General features: G+C 45.1%; 1 protein-coding gene across 1 annotated transcript; it reads left to right on the top strand.

Annotated features, from left to right (window-relative positions):
• Positions 1-1875: 1875 nt before the first annotated feature.
• Positions 1876-14254, top strand: LOC115077439 (extracellular calcium-sensing receptor-like). Its single transcript, XM_029579730.1, has 6 exons — positions 1876-2084; positions 5349-5640; positions 6557-7402; positions 8466-8693; positions 10932-11055; positions 13344-14254. The coding sequence occupies exons 1-6, from the start codon at positions 1876-1878 to the stop codon at positions 14252-14254; spliced, it is 2610 nt and encodes an 869-aa protein (XP_029435590.1).
• Positions 14255-15781: the final 1527 nt, after the last annotated feature.

Genomic DNA, 15781 nt, shown 5'->3' on the forward strand with positions numbered 1-15781 from the left:
TAAACATTAAAGCAACTCTATTTGCACAAATTGAAATATGGTGGACGGAGGCCCAAATAATTTTCCAGTCTTTACTAGTCAGAGCCAAATCCAAGTCCACGTTCCAAGACTCCATGAGACTGGAGGGAGGTCACAGTGCCATATGTACTATGCAGAATGCCATGGTAGACCAGCGCAATACCACGACGACTCGCCTTCGGATCACTCAAAAAAAATTCCATTCCATTATGGACCGAAGAGGGATATCCAAGTTAATACGACCCCATAAGGCCTGACACAACTGCAAGTAATGGGCCTCCGAATTAACATTGATACCAAAATCCTCAACCAGAGTAGAGAAAGGCAACATACTCTCCCCCTCTTCATCACTCCACAAATGCACTAGTAAGACTAATCCACGCTGTCTCCATACCCTAAAAATTGGAGAGAAAGTGCAACTAGACAAAAGTGAATTGCAATATAAAGGAGATAAGGGGGAAATTTGACTGGGAGCCAGTGTAATTGCCTTAAGATGGGCTTTATATGGTCAGATGCTTTGGCTCAAACCAAACTTCTTGCAGCTGTACTTTGAAGAAGTTGGTGGTGTTTGAGGTTGCGCTGTGAGAGTCTGTGGGGAAGAGAATTGCAATAGTAAATTCAGCTGGTAATTAAAGTGTGCATCATCACAGTGGCCAGGTTGAGTTGGTTGAAACAGTTGTGAAGTCGACAGATCCTGACACAGATCTTGCTGAAGGCAATCAGAAGTTCACACCTCATTCAGGCAGAAGGAAATACCGCCAGGTGAATCCACCCCAGAGATGCCTGCAACTCTCCCTCTGAATGATCGCTTTCATTTGCATGCAGTGCGATGCATAAATTCTAATTACTAATAGCATTCTCGTCGTCATTAAGAACTTTTCACATCCCTTATCCATGCTGAGCCTTGGCTTCGGATCTTTCTGCCCTTCATTTTCATAATCAATTGAAATCATCAGTGAAATAATGACTCTCTCCCTCCTCCAATGGGACACAGAAGAAATGAGAAACAATTACAGGATAATTCTCTCCAGAGGGAGATCTCTCCTTATTAAATGCAGGCAGGATCCACAGGCAGTCACCACTGCGGTGATACGTCAGGACCTGGGGAGTCAACGGGAAGGGTCAGGCTGTCCTCAGTCTACAAGGATATGACCAAGGAATATTGATTTCAGGTATTATAATAAAAGCTCCCTTTTGTTTCTGGTTCTTTGTGTGTTATTTTTCTAGCTTTGCAGTATAAATTAAAAAAAAATAAAAGAAATGTTTTTCCCTTCCCTTTCTAACGCTCTGTGTGTGTGTGTGTGTGTGTGTGTGAATATGTGTACGCACATTATGGGGGGTATTGGGGTCCAAAAGGATTATAGACTTGGTGCAATCCCTGGACTGAGCTGTCTCCTATTTATTAGCAAATGCCCATGAGTGCAGGCTTTAGAGTGTAGGAGGTCAGCTCTAGTTGGGTGAGGGAGAAAGAGAGTAAAGGAATGAAGATGAGAGAAGAGGGAGAGGGTGAAAAAGTGAGAGAGAGAGAGAAAGAGAAAACAAAATGAGGCAAAGTCAAACAAAAATGAGGGAGACAGAGAGCCCAGAGGAGTGAGAGAGCGAAAGAGTCAAGAGAGAGACTGACAATAAAAGAGACAGAGAACAGAAAAGAGAATAAGAAGAAGAGAGGGAGTTGATAAGAGAGGGAGAGAGAGAGAGAGCTGTGATCTGTCTCTGCACATTGGAGTTAGCACATCCAGGGGGGAGACTGCTGGTTAGATTTTATCCTTAGGTGCCAGAGACCCCTTGTTATTGTCTCAAGCCTTTCTGATGGTCCTAAGTATTTCTCCCAGCCCGCTCCGTATACTTTTCCGTACCATGACACTGCTGGGATTGATGGTTCTGCTGGCGATGCCCCTTTTTCTCTGCCGTGCTGTTTCCATGTCCCAGAGGTGCGCTCTCCAGAGCCAGAAAGAGGCGGGCTTAATGCAGGACGGGGACATCCTGGTTGGAGGAATAATTCCAGTGCACCTCAGCTGGCTCAGACCAGAGAACCAGATCACTGGACTTTCCATTCTCTGCAAAATGTAAGATGTCTGCTTTATATTTTTATCCTCCCGTGCTGTCCTAAAACATAACTCCTGTGTAAAGAAAAAAACAAGATTCTCTACACACTGTCTCTGCTCTGTCACCCACTGCGGGTACTGCCTCTGTGAGTGTGTGTGTGTGTGTGTGTGCGTTTCTCTGCTCTGCGACTCCCTGTGCGTGCTGCCTGCCTGTGTTCCTGCTCTTTATCTCTCCCAGGTGCTGCCTGCGCCTGTATGTATGTGCATCTCTCTGCACCAGGGCTACCTCTGAATGTATCTGTCTCCTCTAGGGCTCCCTGTGTGTGCGTTTCTCTGCTCTGCGACTCCCTGTACGTGCTGCCTGCCTGTGTTCCTGCTCTTTATCTCTCCCAGGTGCTGCCTGCGCCTGTATGTATGTGCATCTCTCTGCACCAGGGCTACCTCTGAATGTATCTGTCTCCTCTAGGGCTCCCTGTGTGTGCGTTTCTCTGCTCTGCGACTCCCTGTGCGTGCTGCCTGCCTGTGTTCCTGCTCTTTATCTCTCCCAGGTGCTGCCTGCGCCTGTATGTATGTGCATCTCTCTGCACCAGGGCTACCTCTGAATTTCTCTGTCTCCTCTAGGGCTCCCTGTGTGTGCGTTTCTCTGCTCTGCGACTCCCTGTTCGTGCTGCCTGCCTGTGTTCCTGCTCTTTATCTCTCCCGAGGTGCTGCCTGCACTTGTATGTATGTGCATCTCTCTGCACCAGGGCTACCTCTGAATGTATCTGTCTCCTCTAGGGCTCCCTGTGTGTGCGTTTCTCTGCTCTGCGACTCCCTGTGCGTGCTGCCTGCCTGTGTTCCTGCTCTTTATCTCTCCCAGGTGCTGCCTGCGCCTGTATGTATGTGCATCTCTCTGCACCAGGGCTACCTCTGAATTTCTCTGTCTCCTCTAGGGCTCCCTGTGTGTGCGTTTCTCTGCTCTGCGACTCCCTGTTCGTGCTGCCTGCCTGTGTTCCTGCTCTTTATCTCTCCCGAGGTGCTGCCTGCACTTGTATGTATGTGCATCTCTCTGCACCAGGGCTACCTCTGAATGTCTCTGTCTCCTCTAGGGCTCCCTGTGTGTGCGTTTCTCTGCTCTGCGACTCCCTGTGCGTGCTGCCTGCCTGTGTTCCTGCTCTTTATCTCTCCCGAGGTGCTGCCTGCGCTTGTATGTATGTATGTGCATCTCTCTGCACCAGGGCTACCTCTGAATGTATCTGTCTCCTCTAGGGCTCCCTGTGTGTGCGTTTCTCTGCTCTGCGACTCCCTGTGCGTGCTGCCTGCCTGTGTTCCTGCTCTTTATCTCTCCCGAGGTGCTGCCTGCGCTTGTATGTATGTATGTGCATCTCTCTGCACCAGGGCTACCTCTGAATTTCTCTGTCTCCTCTATGGCTCCCTGTGTGTGCGTTTCTCTGCTCTGACTCCCTGTGGGTGCTCTCTCTGTGTGCGTGCCTGCTTTGTGACTTCGTGTAGGTGCTGCCTCTGTGTTTGCGTGTGTCTGCTCTTTGCCCCCCCCGCGGGTGCTGCCTGTACATGGGTTTTCTCTGCTCTGTAATTTCCTGTGGGTGCTGCCTTGTGTCTCTGCTCTGTGACTCCAGTTAACATCCTACCTCTGTTTACTGCTTATAAACCACATGAACTGAACCCCCTTAGCTGTTCTCCTGCACAGTTTGAGCCTGAGCCTTTGGCTTGTTCCTGTCATTGAGTTATTCAGAAAATCACCTGGTCACCACCGTCCAATGAGGTCACAAGCAATGAGCCCAGCTTTGCCTTCACAAGTCAGCATCAGAATTGTGTAGATTAGAAGTCATCAGTGACTGACTGAGCAACATCACACTGCCGTAGCTGGGGTCTGAAACTCCTGCTTCCTTAAGGGAGCTGAGAGGATTAACCCCAGAAAACAGTGCAAGAGAAATCAATGAAAAAAGAGGACTGTAAGCTACTAGACAGGTAATACTTGAAGTGACAGGAACAGTTTGACACTATGGGGTAGATACTGCCAGGCCAGCCGGCTAAGCTGGATATGTCTTATCTGGCTACGTTACAAGGATATTAAGCGGCATGGCTATGCTGCTGAATATCCTGCATGCAAAAGGGAATTAGCTGGACAAGTGTCATCCACCTAAGTCCCGACGCGCTCAATAGCAGGTCTAGACTTAGCCGGATAACGTATCCGGTTAAGTCTCAATATCGCTGCTTAGCCGGATAAGTTATCCAGCTAAGTGGCGTCACCCTGATTAGCCCACTGCCTGCCTACCATTTATTCGGCTAACTAGATAGCCAGATAAGTGACTTATATGGTTATCTAGTGGCCGCTGAACTCGAGCGGATATTCAGCAGCTGCTGGATGGCCCGATAAGTCCCTAACTTATCCAGCTATCTGCTGGTTGAATATTGGCCCCTATGCATCTCGGGGGTCATTTTCAAAGTGACTTCTGCACGTAAAACAGTTTTACATCCTGAAGAGGCCTTTGACTAAAACTGACCTTCTAACATCTGGGTAAACCCTGTTCATGTGTAGGTTTACTCAGGCTGAGTGGAGGCATTTCTGAGGTGGAATTAGGAAGTGGGGTTTGGATTTCTGAGCATATTCTGCAAAATTTGTTGTAATTTTTGCAAAATTTTCATGAAAAATTGCTGTGAGCTGAACAGTAGACATAAAAAAGTGCGGGGTAGTTTCACCGGGATCATTTTTGTTCAAAAATGGTCTTGTGCTCGTAAGCCAGCTTTGACAACTGGCGTAATTTATGCGCATATTTGTGGTCTAAGTTATGTGGGTTGCTTGGAAACTCCCCTCCCTGGAGATAGCTTTGCCGCACCACACGCAAGCTAGCTGGCAAATGACACATGTAAATTGCATCATTTTTCCCGAGCGGAATTCTGCATACAAGTCTGCTTTGAAAATGATCCCGATGAATCTACCCCACATGCTTTTTCACTTGCCATTTAGTTCATGGAGATTTTTCTGGAAAATTTATACGTGTACATTTGAATTCTCAAATATCTGAGCCTAGGTTCAAAACCCTCCCCAACTCTGCATCCTAAAACTTATACGTGAACAGCAAATAACACATGTAAGTTTACTTGCGTATCGGAAAGGGCAAGTTTTTCAAAAAGTCAATTTCTGCAGATAAAACACTATTTCACCTCAGAAGAAAAGGACTAGAATCTAGGGAGATATGATCTGGAAGTCATGATGATCGCAGATGATGGCCTTTGCAGGAGTGAGACATGCTTCTTGAATGTGAGATTTCATTGAATCCTCAGAATAAACACCAGAGCTTATGGCTGGATGCAAGCCATGGTGTTCTCCATCAATGAAATCAACCGAGATCAAATTCTTCTCCCCAACATCAGCCTGGGCTTCCAGATCTATGACACCTGCTACTCTATGACTAGAGCCCTAGAAGGCACTATGTGGATGCTGACGGGGCAGGAGAAGCCCATATTGAATTACCGGTGCCAGAAGCAGGCACTATTGGCGGCCATCATCGGAGAATCCAGTTCTACCATCTCCATGTCCATGGCTATGATGCTGGGACTTAACAGATACCCCCAGGTAAGACGTAGTCTCCTTATAAAAAAAAATATCCCCACTGATAATCAAGATTGATGGTACTGTAATAACCTATGATCATGAAGACCAAGATTAATGCAATTACCTGTAGACCAGTGATTATTTCTCTTTTCTTAAAAGTTGTTAATAATGACCCCTTAGCCTTATTTTCAAGAAGAGTTTTACACCAGGCTTCTATGGTGATCTGCATGTAGAGACCATGGTTAAGACCAGGACTTCTATGAGCACAGGGAGGTTGGTTATTATTGTTACAGCAGTCATGGCTGTAGGGATTATTACAAAATATAATAGGACATAGAAGAGAGTCTGTTAGTTTTATGAGAGGTAGGGATAAGGATGGCAGGGACCTGGGGTGGTCTGCTTGCAGGGTTGGTGGAGTCCATTACTGTAGCAGATGCTGGGCATGCTTGGGATAGAAGGGAGGGTAGTGGTGGTAGGGTGTTGAGAGGTTGGTAGAAGTGAAAAACATGGCTGGAGGGGAGAGAGAAAGTTGATATAGAGTTGCATATGAGAGTTTGTACGCACACAACCAAATTGGACGAATATCAACAGCGCAGACTAAATGGGCCATTTTAGTCTTTATCTGCTGTCATTTACCATGTTACTATATTGCAATGTATGCTACTATGCCAAATGCACAGAACTGATCAAATAAAACCTGATTGAAAATAGAAGCCACTGAATGAGCCCAACAGCATTAGTTTCCGTAAAGTGGTCAAACTGCTTTTATTTCTTGGCTCAGTTCTTCTCTTGATGTTTATATCCAAGGTCTGGATAAATTAAATATACAGACAAATCTATGATGATAATAACAATAATATTATCCAATTGGAAAAATTATTTGTATTTTAGGAAATCTGGCCTTTCCTCCCCTACATTGAACCTTCTGCTCTTTCAGATAAGTTATTTCTCAACAAGTCCTATGCTGAGTGACAAGCTACGGTTTCCATCCTTTTTCCGGATGCTTCCCAGTGATGATGTCCAAGTCCTGGGATTGGCACAGCTGGTAGCCCGTTTTGGCTGGACATGGGTGGGAATACTGTCCAGTTCAGATGACTATGGTACTTTGGGATCTCAGCTCTTAAAGGTGGAAATGTCAAAGCTGGGCATCTGTGTTGCCTTTCATGAAACATTCCCTATGGTTTCCACAGCTTTGAGACTAAAGATCATCGTGGAGACTATCAAGGGTTCATCAGCCAATATCATACTAGTTTATTCTCCACACACTTATTTCATGCCTGTTATAGAGGAATTATCCAGAGCAAATATTACGGGCAAGATTTGGATTGCCTCTGAAGGTTGGTCAAGTGCTTTCCGCCTCTCAAAGAGAGAATACGCTCATATGTTGAGTGGAACTATTGGGTTTGCAGTTCATGAAGGTGAAATGCCAGGGTTCAAAGAGTTCCTTCTTAAGCTTCATCCTTCTACCTCTCCAAGTGACATATTTATCAAACCATTATGGAAGGAGATTTTTGGGTGTAATTGGTCTGACGAGGATGATAACTTGAAAACCAGGACCAACATGAATTTCACTACACCTAATATTAAGTGCACAGGAACTGAGAAGCTGGAAGAATTTGAAGGTCAAATTCCACAAGAGTTTGACATGAGAATCAGCTATAGCATGTACAATGCAGTTTACTCTGTGGCCCACACTTTGCACAGTATGCACTCTTGTGTACCAGGGAAAGGGCCCTTCACCAACAGCACATGTGCTGACATCTGGAATTTCAAACCATGGCAGGTGAGAGGTGTAATATGTTCACTGTTCCAACTGATTGATGGAGCACTTAACAAAATGTAATTCTACCCTCTGAGTCAGGACCATTCTGGCTAAACAGTGCCCTGCGAGGTTAGGGGGTCCCCCTTCTTATGATATAATCAACTCCTGACAGCAATGGTGGCAACATTTAGTTATTTAAAATTACTTGCATTCCGCACTGCTCTAAAAAAAAAATCCTGGAAGCAAGAACTTACATTAAGCTTATGTTTTCAGTACTGCCTTAGTGCTGGAAGTGTAAGCTTATCGTAAGTTTATGCTTCCAGCACTGTCTATTTTAGAGCGGCACAAAATTTGCCAGGATCAGGGCAAAGAGTCCCCTGTTCCCAGCAATCTTAATAAAGGTATCAGGGGGGATTGGGAGGGTCAGGGGGGTGGAGGCCGGCTATGTAGCATACCCTTGTGGGTAGATGGGAGGGTAGGGAGGGGGCCCACCAGATGTTAACATTGCCAATACATCGAGACGAGGTTGGGATCTGGTTAACATTTTTAGGAGTGAGAGGGTGAATAAGGCACAGTCTCGACAGAGCCGTTAAAGATATTTGGAGTGGGGTGGCTGAGGGAGGGGATGGCCTGTTCTCTTTATTTAATACTTTTCAACATTTGACAGTGCTGCTTAGCTGGATATCGTTAAAGGTATCCAATTAATTAACACATTAGCTGGCCATATGAGGCTGGATAACTTTATAACCTAATCGGCTATATTCAAATGTAGCTGGTTAGGTTTCAAAGTTATCTGGCTAAATGAATATTGAATATTGGTCTATTGAAAATTGGCCTCATGGTGTCCGGGGTGGCTGCCCATCATGCCAACCTTCCAACAATGACCTTGAGGTGGACTCTCCAGTATAGAACAGAGGAAATATCAATTAGGGAAGCTTGCATAATATACAGAGAATTTCAGTTTCCACTTCTGTCGACCAAATGTCATTCAAGAGCACCAATATCATCCTGCTGAAACAAAATTATAACTGTTCTACTACATATGTAAATCATAGTCATAATGCATAGCTTCTTTTCTCTCCAGCTTCTACATTATATGAAGAAGGTACATTTCAAGAACAAGATGGGAGAGGAAATATACTTTGACAATCATGGCAACCCCCCAACTGTGTACGACATTGTCAACTGGCACCTGAAACCTGATGGCACCATCCGCAACATGAAGGTGGGAAGATTTGACTCCAGGGCACCCAAAGGACAGGAGCTGTCCATCAATATCAGCGCTATCCAATGGCATGCACAACACGCAGAGGTACAAACCTATTATATGTACAGCAAGAGGAAGCAGGAATACTTTTTTTAAAAAGTAGTTTACCAAACATGATGGATTACAATTGGTATGACAGGCACTCTATGAAGTCAACACATGTTCATCTTACATTATCTACAAGTTGCTGGTTGCCTTCCAGAAATTCTACAGGTTCTGAGGGTTTAAGAAGCTATTTATTTTTGGGGGGCTATGGATTAAGGCCAAGTTCTTAGGGAAGCATGACAGTGGTTATAAAACAACCAATGATCTCCATGTCATATCATTAAGGGTGGGGAAGGGCAATTTTTAATACCCCACATTGCACAGTATGTGGGCACTTTTGTACTCATGGACCTTGTGGCTAATTTTCAAAGGGGAAGCAACATGGACAGTTTCCTTTTGAAAACCACCTACAAACTACATGGCTACCAGGTCCTCTCCTCCCCATCACCCACGTACTTTGCACCTGCTTTCTCTGTGGGTGCCAAAACGGGGCAAAACACCGTGCAGGAATTTGAAAATACAAATGTATGCAGGTGCCTTGTTTTCTTCTCCCAACTTAAACATATCTTCAGGATAGTCTCTTTTCAATCCAGTTTAAAGCATGCGGTGTTGGCAAAAGCCGTTGTGTACTTTTTGCCACTCTGAAGGGGGATCCAGAGCAATCTAGCCAAGTAACTAATAATTTACCTGGCTACACTCCTATGGATGCTGTTCTCTCAGAGACAAACTAGCATCACCAAATAAGCCAGCGCCTTACTAAAATTTGACATGCGGGTCCTGTAATTTCACCTTTATTATCCATTCTCAATGTCATCTGAAATGTTTACTGTCATTCATGTCCTATCTAAACACCTGGTCATTATATTCAAGAAGGGGACACACCCTGGACGATACCAAGTTATCCTAGATGAAACAGAAAGTCTGGATACTAATCAGCATGAGAATCTCTGGCCAGAGTGTCATCAGCTACATTACGTTACTGAGCATAGTGAAGGGATGCCAAATTATCCTCATCTGTTTTTCACTCTGTTTCCCTGCTCTAAGCCTGTCTAACAAGTACAGAGCAAAATTATGACCATTTTCCTCCTTATTCTAGTAGGCAAGGTAGACCACAGAAGACATGAGCACCAGTAATGGAGGTGGCCATCTCACTAATGTCAGGATATGGAATATCCAGAAAAAAAATAGAATCACCTGCCTTGGTGCCCATAGCCAAGACCTTCAAGGCTGCACCTGCTCCTGCTACCCCAAGAAATGCCCGGTTATCATCCGATAAATTCAATATTCTTTATCGTTTCTGTCCCTCGAGTAACGATTTAAAAAAAACCTGCAAATCTAGAAGAGAGTTCTTATTGTGTCCGTTGGTCTCAGATGGCCTCAACTTTCTTCCTTCTCTCTTCTCAAGTCTTGGGAAGTTGGCTGCCACCGCGTCTTCATGCCTCTCTCCCCGGATCATTAACGGCGACGGCGTTCGCCATGTTTTTCCTGAGGTCCTCCTAGGGTGCGTGCACACCACCTACGTCTTTATCTACGTCATGGCGAGAACCTTGGGGGCGTCCCCTCCGAGTGACGTCAGCACATCCTGGTATTTAGCCTGCCCTTCATTTGCTAACAAACCGAGTTAGCAAGGATTGGAATTGCTCCAGTCTAAGCTGCTCTGCCGTTTCCTAGCTCCGCAGGAAGCTCTCTTCGCACTTCGGGGTAATTCTACTAACTTGGATGCCCGCTCCTCGGGGGCCCTTCTACTTTCTTTCAGGTGCCTATCCTGGGATTCCAGGTACTTGCTCCTCGAGAGCCTGCTCCCTAACCTGGTGCCTGCCACTCTACAACTTCTGCCTGCCAGGACTGTCAAGGATACAGCTTCTGCTTCAGTGAGTACTAACATACCAGTCTATCTCCTCTACAGCTTCAGCGCTCTACATCCGGGACTTGTTCCTGTTCTCCATGCTGTCTCCACCTACTACAGAGTGAGATGGGTCCTCTCAGCTGAGGATCCCTGGACTACCACTGCTGGAGCTATCTACCACTGCTGTCCGCTTCCCGGGCAGTGCCACCCTACTGTATAATAAAACTATCTTCTCTGTGTTGTGTGCAAAAAGTCTAGCCTGGTACTGCAGTTCCTCACGGGGTTACTCCCCGTGGGAGTGGCCATCACTGCAGTACCCAAGAATCCACTCCAACACCTCACAACCATAACAGTTCTCTCTGTCTCTTTTTCCACCCCCACCCCCACCTCAGGTTCCACGCTCTGCGTGTAGTGAGAGCTGCGGCCCCGGTTACAGGAAGGCGGCTCAGAAGGGACGGCCCCTCTGCTGCTTCGACTGCCTCCCCTGCTCGGAGGGGGAGATTGCTAATGCGACAGGTATACAATGATAGGATGTACTGGATTTCACATCAGCCTTATTACTGCTGTTATGACACAAGACATTGATCCATGACCGGTCAATGCCTGAATGGCCAACTCCATTCACAGTATGCTCCAAAGAAGAGAATTCCCAGCATTACAGCATAAAGCACTAACAGAGATTCCTTTTAAGCTTATGAGCTGAAGTTACTACTCTTGAAAAAATAGAAGAAGCAACACGCAACTGAGCCCTGGTTCTAGTCCCAATGCATTTATTATGGCAAAATAAGCATCTTTGCCCCCCCCCCCCCCCCGCCCCCATAAGCATGCCCCCATATAATGTCTTCTTCCCCCCCCCACCCCACCCCCTCAAAAAAAAAGCTTAGCTTCACAGGAAGTTTGGTTGAGCTAGATCCAGTAGTTCAAAAGTGATAAGGGATACAGAAACATATACTGAAACTGCAACACACACTGGCATTGGGGCAATCTGAAAAGCCTTCTTTTGCAATGAAACTGAGGCTAAAACACGATAAGATTTAGTCCCAGTTGGGATGCACACATGACAATTACATTGTCTTTATTAATAAAATTAATTCATTGTTTATTAATTATTTATTTTAAAAGATTTATTGGCCATGCCCTCTGAAGTTCAGGGTGATTTACAGCAATATGAACATAAAAGTATCATATAGTACATCAGCTAAAACAATTTAAAATAAAAGTAAGATAATTACAATATAATAATTAAAGTCAACAATCATAAAACAAAAGACAGTGTCGGTCTTAAAGTACAAACAAACATCACGTGATGAGCCATATCAACAGACAGCATAATTAAAAATAATAAAATTATAAAAGATTTATGAAAGCTTGCTTAAATAGATGGTGTTTTATAGCTTTCTTAAATTCTTTTTTGTCACTTTAAAACTGTGAAGGAATTTTTCCATTGCTGGCCCCATCATATGGAACTCTATCCCAAGTTTCATCAGAATTTTGTCTTCACCACTTCCTCCGGAAGGACATAATCCTATTAACAAAAGAGAATAAAACAAATATCCGTACAGGCAGAAAATAGCACAGCGAAGCTCAATGAACTGAACAGTGAGTTTTTAGCAAGTGGCGAAGGGACCGTATGCTCCACTCGTTGATGAATTCCAAGGGCACGGGTGCTACCTCGGAAAAATGCGCAGGTGCCAGGATTCGAATCCCTTGCGTTCATATTCTCCTTCCATCACTGTTAAGCACTAGGGAGGGCAATTCTCAAAGGGATTTCCAAGGGGTAAAAAAAAAAAAAAATGTGCCTGCTTAAAATCCGCTTTCCGAAAATTCGCCCGCCCTGCGCACGGGCTAAAGCCTGTTACCTGGTTCCGCAGCCCGAACCTTTTCCCTGCACTGCAGGGGCGGCGCGTTCAAGGCGGGGTTTGGACTGAGGTGGAAAACTGCACGCGGGATTTTAGATTTTGAAAGCTATGTGCGTCGTTTTGGTGGTGGGGGGGGGGGGGGGGGGGAGGTATCCACAGAAAAAAAAAAAAAAAAAAAGCAGGTGCAGATCCCTGCGGGCACTTGCTCCTCGGGCAACTGAAGAACACGTTCACTTTTGCATTGAATATTAGTGCAAATGCTAAAAAGTACCCCCAACGTTTGCAGCTATTTGAGTAGTAAGAAAATCGCCCCCATAATGCCTACTGGAACGGGTGTGCAGGCAAGGAAGTTAAACATGCATTTTATTCATTTATTTGAAAGCATTTGTTACTCGCACCCGCCAGTACAGTTTGGGGTGAGGTTCAAAGGAACAGACACATTCATTGAACAACGGAATACATAAAAGCGTAAGGTTTTTGCACATAGCACTATCCAGATTATATATTCTCCAGTAACTGCTGTAGAAATTCCAGAAGTAAACCCAGTGATCATCGGGTTCCAACCCCCATTGAGCAAAGTAAGCAGCTCCTCTTTCATAGCTGATAGAAAATCCCAAAACAGAGTTTCCCAAACCTTCTCCTGGGGGGGGGACCTCCAGCCAGTCAGGCTTTCAGGATATCCACACTAAATATGCATGTGATAAAATTTGCATAATTTGAAGGCAGTGCTTTCAGATTTATCCGACGCATATTCAGTGTGGATTATCTTGAAAACCTGAACAGCTGGGGTTCCCCCAGGACAGGCTTGGGAACCACTGTTGCTCCCCCCATTACGTCTTCACCCAATTTCATGATATGACCCGTTCTTTCTTTAGAAAGAATTGCTTATTATCAGGACACGTTTTACCTGCAAAGAAGATAACTATCTTGTTTTCTGATTTCTAGATTCCCATACCTGTTGGCGGTGTGCAAATGACCAGTGGCCCAATGAGAGAAGAAGTGAATGTGTCCCAAAGAGAATAGAATACCTCTCCTATCAGGAGGATTTGGGAACCATATTGACTGTAGTTGCTATTTCCTGCTCCATCACTACAGCTGCCATATTGTGTGTCTTCATCAAATACCGAGATACTCCCATCGCCAAAGCCAATAACCGGGAGCTCTCCTTCCTACTCCTAGGGGCGCTGATGTTGAGTTTTCTCTGTTCTCTGCTCTTCATTGTGGATCCTCAGCAACTAACCTGCTTGCTTCGCCAAATTACCTTTGGCATCATCTTTGTCTTTTGTGTCTCTTGTGTGTTAGCTAAAACCATCATGGTTGTCATTGCCTTCAATGCAACTAAACCAAACAGTAACTTGAGAGGGTGGCTGGGATCCCGGGTGCCTATTGTGATAGTTTCTGCTTCCACTCTTCTTCAGGTCCTCATCTGTGCCACTTGGCTGCTGCTCTGCCCTCCTTTCCCAGAGAGCAACATGAAACTGAAGACTGGTATTATCATATGGCAGTGTAATGAATGCTCAGATGTTGCATTCTGGTGCATGCTGGGATACATGGGACTCTTGGCATGTGTCAGCTTCCTGGTGGCCTTCCTTGCACGCAAGTTGCCCGACAGCTTCAATGAGGCCAAATGGATCACGTTTAGCATGCTTATGTTCCTGAGTGTCTGGCTGTCCTTCATCCCCAGCTATCTGAGCACCCAGGGGAAGGACATGGTTGCTGTGGAGATCTTTGGGATCATCTCTTCCAGTGCAGGGATTCTTGTTTGTATTTTCTTACCCAAGTGTTACATCATTTTACTGAGACCTGACATGAACACTCGAGAGCAGCTCTTAGGGAAAGGGGCCAGGAGCAAGTAGTAGTCCATTCTGCATCAAATGGTTACTGTCCATAGTGCAATTCCAGTACGTTGTGATGTAGAAGATAAGATGAAGAAACAAAGAGGTCCCTTCTTCATGATTGCTGTTTACAAATTATGTTGTGATTAAGTATCTGTCATTCTGATTTAAGCAATACCTAAATTAATGTGGTCTTTTAATGGGCCCTGGAAAGCAATCTATTATTTAGTGATAATCTTAAACTGGGCATATCCATTTGCTGGACCGACATCCTTAATGAGCAGGTTGATTAACTCATTAAAAACCCATAGGTTTATACATTGTATACATTGATTTACTGTAAATCATATGTATCATTTATATCATGTTGACATGAAGGAAAAGTTATACCCCAATTAAAATAAAATAAGTTTACTGAGTCGTACAAAGCTAGTAATGATCTATTTGTAAGGAAATAAAGATAGTGATGGGTTTGAGCCTGGGGACATGTCCAGTCTGGCTGCTGGTGATTCGTTCCATGGGCTACAGGTGGACGCTACGGTCTGGTTATAAAAATGCTGGCAGAAGTGGGGATACCACCCCTGAAGAACGAGCTTAGTCATCAACACTACAAAAGGGGTTGCTGGGAACTTTGCTAGGAAGTTGTTCTCAGCAACTTGAGGGTTAGAAGCTAAACGAGAGGAACCCAAACTGAGGGATCCTTAAGCTCCAGAGGGAAGTAAGTGCTCTATGTACATTCTGAAGGTAAAGAGAACCAGTGGTGATTTTCTGAAAACAAAAAGGTACAAAGCCATGGCCAGGAGTAGCCTCCAGCTTCCATCCCAGCTGCAATAGGGAAAAGAAAATAACTTCAAAAAAGTTCCAGGAGGGCGACAGAAGGTTCCAGGTCAGCAACAATGTTCCCTCTAATTTTCTTTTCCAATACTTTTCTTTTTGTGCAACGTTTTATAAGCCGAGTTCAAATGTGTGCACTACGAGCAAGCACAATGCAAATATCATCAGGATTTCTTGCACGCGCTATGTTTTGCTCTTCGCGCAGGGCTCACGACCCGGGTGGGGGGCATGCATACGTTCCTAGCTTAGAGGGAAGAGTGGTCAGCAGCCTGGTCTGACCTGGCAGAAAATCATCACCGCAGGCAATGACTGTGCAGTCTGCTAAACCTGGCAGTGCATGAGAAAAGCTTCTGTGCTGAACTGGTAAAGGAGACGGGGGACTTGACTCTTCAGGCTCCAACCTGACACTATTTTATATTAGCAATCTGAATGAGCAGGTTTGAAGCGCATGGGATGAGTGGTGTGGGTTTGGTTTTGGGGACAGACCTCAGCCAGGCCCGGAAGGAACAGTCAGAGGGGGTAATACAGTTTGCCAGAGAAAATGGAAAAGATCCCAGGAGGTATGCATTTTGCAGACCTAAAGCCAGCCCAGCCTCGCCCAGCTATTTAGGTTAGTCTTGATAACCTCGGGCCGACTACACATCCCTCATGGTGTTATGTTTGGGTGGCTGCTCTATCAATTTTGAGGGTTTTTTCATATTCAAAGTTTAAAAA

The sequence above is a fragment of the Rhinatrema bivittatum genome, chromosome 16 (assembly GCF_901001135.1).
Source record: "Rhinatrema bivittatum chromosome 16, aRhiBiv1.1, whole genome shotgun sequence".
Classification (NCBI taxonomy): Eukaryota; Metazoa; Chordata; class Amphibia; order Gymnophiona; family Rhinatrematidae; genus Rhinatrema; species Rhinatrema bivittatum.

Bases quoted from the DNA above. Each gene is read 5' to 3' on its own strand.
- LOC115077439 (XM_029579730.1), top strand. From the start codon at position 1,876: ATGACACTGCTGGGATTGATGGTTCTGCTGGCGATGCCCCTTTTTCTC. The intron at 5,641-6,556 runs GTAAGACGTAGT...CTGCTCTTTCAG, and splicing joins GACTTAACAGATACCCCCAG to ATAAGTTATTTCTCAACAAG. The intron at 8,694-10,931 runs GTACAAACCTAT...CCCCCACCTCAG, and splicing joins GGCATGCACAACACGCAGAG to GTTCCACGCTCTGCGTGTAG.